At 47.4% G+C, this 3,385-nt stretch overlaps 1 protein-coding gene across 1 annotated transcript in view; it reads left to right on the top strand.

Annotated features, from left to right (window-relative positions):
* Window positions 1-335: 335 nt before the first annotated feature.
* Window positions 336-3,385, top strand: part of LOC109476389 (adventurous-gliding motility protein Z-like) — an 11,418-nt gene continuing 8,368 nt past the window's right edge. The window contains 4 exon segments of the mRNA XM_019777324.1: window positions 336-493; window positions 1,179-1,261; window positions 1,536-1,673; window positions 1,675-3,280. Of these exon segments, the coding sequence (XP_019632883.1) occupies window positions 394-493; window positions 1,179-1,261; window positions 1,536-1,673; window positions 1,675-3,280 (1,927 nt within the window). The 5' untranslated portion in view covers window positions 336-393.

Genomic DNA, 3,385 nt, shown 5'->3' with positions numbered 1-3,385 from the left:
TCGCCAGGGTATTTTGAACTGACGCAAGAACATTCTGTGAAAGACAAGCTCTGTGAATTGAAAGGCCTTGACATGTAATCACACAACAAAACATTTCCCATCCCCATTTGGTAGCCACAAAGACTCAAAATGACTGTAGGAAACACAAAGAAACGCTGACCTCCGAAAGGTCAACACTTGCGTGCGTGGTTTGTCTGACTCCTTGATTGAAAATCACAGGTAATCAACAGCTTTAATTGAATTTAAATGTCCTGATTACAGGGACTCCCGGGTTGTGTTAGCAGGTATAAACAGGTTGTGTGAACGAGTTTTCTCAATTTCGGGTCGGTGAAGAAGAAGGGCCGACACAGGCAGGCCTCAGCTCTACCCTCCGCCGTAAGGGCTCGTCCAAACATGGCTTTCTTCACCGTTGTTCTGGCGATGGTGCTGGCAGTCTCTCTGAGGTGGCCAGATGTACAGGCACAAGACTGCAAACAAGTGACACAGTTGGAAGGCAAGTACTTTTTTCCTACAATGCAGTAAGATAAACAACAGCCTGGTTGGTAACATAACAGTTACACTACAGGCTAACCATTGGTTTACAGCAACTGCAAGGTTCTAGCTACATGTAGAGGTGCTGATGGTGCAAAGAAGATGCCGGAGTCGTTCTTAATGACTGGAGGTTGTTGTCAGTGATCAGGCCGACCACGTTGTCTGGGAGGCTGTTCCAAATGTGTATGTGCACACTACTCTACCACAATAATACGCTAAAAAGACAGGTCTACCTTAAAGTTGTATTCATGTTTGGTTTGAAGAAACAAATGTTTAAATCATTGGTTTAGATAATTTATTTCAACGTCTGCAATCTCTTACCATACCAAAGATGTTCTGAAGCTGTAGCAAGTATCGACATAATAAAAAAAGTTATTTTATATTTACTTCATGATCACCACATAACAAGGCTCATGGGAGATAATGAAATGTTTTAGGTTATTGTACAGGCATTTAGAACAGATGATTGTTGACCTCAGACTTAAGTTTAAGTTAAACTATGTTCCTTGTTTGTAAACAGTTTGTTCAATCTACGAGGAATTATTGTTGAAATCATGAACAAAGCACTTTGATATTTATATAAATAACAGCCTTCTAGTATGTGATATGACGGTGTACTTACAGTTTTTTGTTGTTACTTCTAACAGCGGATTTTGACGACCTGTCCGCAAGGGTGGACAGGCTTAATAACGAACTGAGGAGCTACAGGACAGCCTTGACAAAACTTAAGGTGAGAATGAAAGACATCACACACACACACACACACACACACACACACACACACACACACACAAATACACACAGAGCCAATTGGATCTCTACCGTCAAAGATCCGATTGGTGTTTCTGTTGACAAGAAATGTGTGTGTGTGTGTGTGTGTGTGTGTGTGTGTGTGTATGTGTGTGTGTGTGAATTAATAACTTAAATTTGTTCAATGTACGATTACCACGGATTTGCCATGTGAGTCGCAAGTAACACATAGGAACCACATTTCGTCCTCACAGGCAACTGAGAGCAGCATTACCGATTTGACAAACATGGTGAACAGCCTCACTGACCAACTCCAGGAGACTGAAGGCTCATTTTCAGCTATCCAGCAAAAATTTGGGGCGGTGAATGCCTCTCTGGTTCACCACCAGGCAGCACGTGTCTGCCTTGGAATCCCAATGTACGGATGAAGTCGAAGGGATGAAGCGTCGCCAGCAAGGACTTCAAGAAACCCTTCGAGAGTCCATTGATCAACTTGACTACGAGCTGTATGACCAAAAGCAACACTTCAATGCCACGCTTGAGAGCAATGGTCAGGAGCAAAGGGATGCGCAATACGTCCTTCGTCTGGAGTTTGAGGCGATGAAGACTGCTAGCGAAGAGCGCGAGGCGGCCGCGGAGGAACAGAAAGAGCAACTTCTTGCCGATGCGCAGGCCGTGCTCGAGGATACTTCTCAAGAGGATCGCGTGAGAGGTCTGGACGAACTCATCGCTGATCTACAGTCACAGATTGAAGCCCTGGATCAACAGATGACAGAACATCACAACGGAATGCAGTCCATCGAGCGATCTGTTCAGAACAAAACACAAGAAATCGGCGACTTGGACAACCGCCTTCAGGCTCAGCAGCAAGCGCAAGATTCTTTAGAAGGCGACGTACAGGTGTTGGAAGGTGACGTTGCAAACCTCGAAGCCGCCACACAGAATCTGCAAGAGCAAGGCACGGAGATAAGCGGTCAACTGGAGACTCAGGCCACTCTTCTTGATGAGCAAGAGCAACGGCAGGGAACGATACAGGTGACAATGGACGAACTAGCGGAGACCTTCCGCCAAGGGAACGAAGCTATGGATCAACGTCTGACTCAAGCCGAAACGAGGATAACTGCTTTGGAGGCAAACGGAGAGAGTGTTCGCGAGAGCATCACTACGATTGAGTCGGATGTCCAATCACTGAGCGGCAGCGTCAACACCGTAGAGCAACAAGTAGATGGTCAAGATGAAGCTTTACAGACACTGCAAGGAAACGTTGACAGTCTAACTGCACAACTCGAGACCATTAACGACTCTCTCCAGCAGGCAGAACAACAGCAGGAAGGACTGCAACAGTCCTACGAAGGGTTGCAACAAGAGGTTCAACAACAAGAGAACAGAACAGAGGCGCGTATGCAGACCATCGAATCCGGACTAACCGGTCAGGGAAGTTCAGAGGGAGATGTTTCGGAGGGTTTGGCGTCTTTGCAGACTACAGTGGCAGGACTGCAAACTACCCTATCGGGGATGAACGACCAGGGAACTGGTTTCATCACAGAGGTACAAACCACACAGCAGTCGATCGCCAACTACGATCAGCGTATCCAAGGCGTGGAGGCGGCACTTGAAGACGCAGACCCACAGGCTTTACAACAAGAGATATCAGGCTACGTAGCATCGTCAGCTCAGCGTTTCGGGACGGTTGAAGCTAGTCTTGTCGCCATGACCACATCTCTAACGGCCGTTCAGTCGGAGATAGATCAGCTCGAAGAAACCGCCGGTTCTGTGAGTGGTCTGTCCAGTCAGATCTCCCAGCTCAACACACAGGCGCAATCTAACACCCAAACACTGACCGCCACCCAGGCAAGCATTCAGCAGCTCCAAAACCACTACCAAACCCTCTCGGATCAGTCGGAAGCGTTGGAGGCGGATGTCACTAGGCTAGAGACCGGATACCAGGAGGCCATGACACAGCTGGCAGACCTGGCCTCAAACCAGGACATAAACGAAGTCCTTGCTCGAATTACAGAACTGGATACAGCAGTGGACGGTCTGGAGACAGAAGTACAAACCATGGAAACTGGGTCGGAAACCTTCGAAACCGAACTTCGGAACG

This window comes from Branchiostoma belcheri, unplaced genomic scaffold, assembly GCF_001625305.1.
Source record: "Branchiostoma belcheri isolate BF01 breed outbred unplaced genomic scaffold, Haploidv18h27 scaffold37, whole genome shotgun sequence".
In the NCBI taxonomy this organism is placed as follows: Eukaryota; Metazoa; Chordata; class Leptocardii; order Amphioxiformes; family Branchiostomatidae; genus Branchiostoma; species Branchiostoma belcheri.
This window is presented reverse-complemented; position numbering and strand designations above follow the sequence as displayed.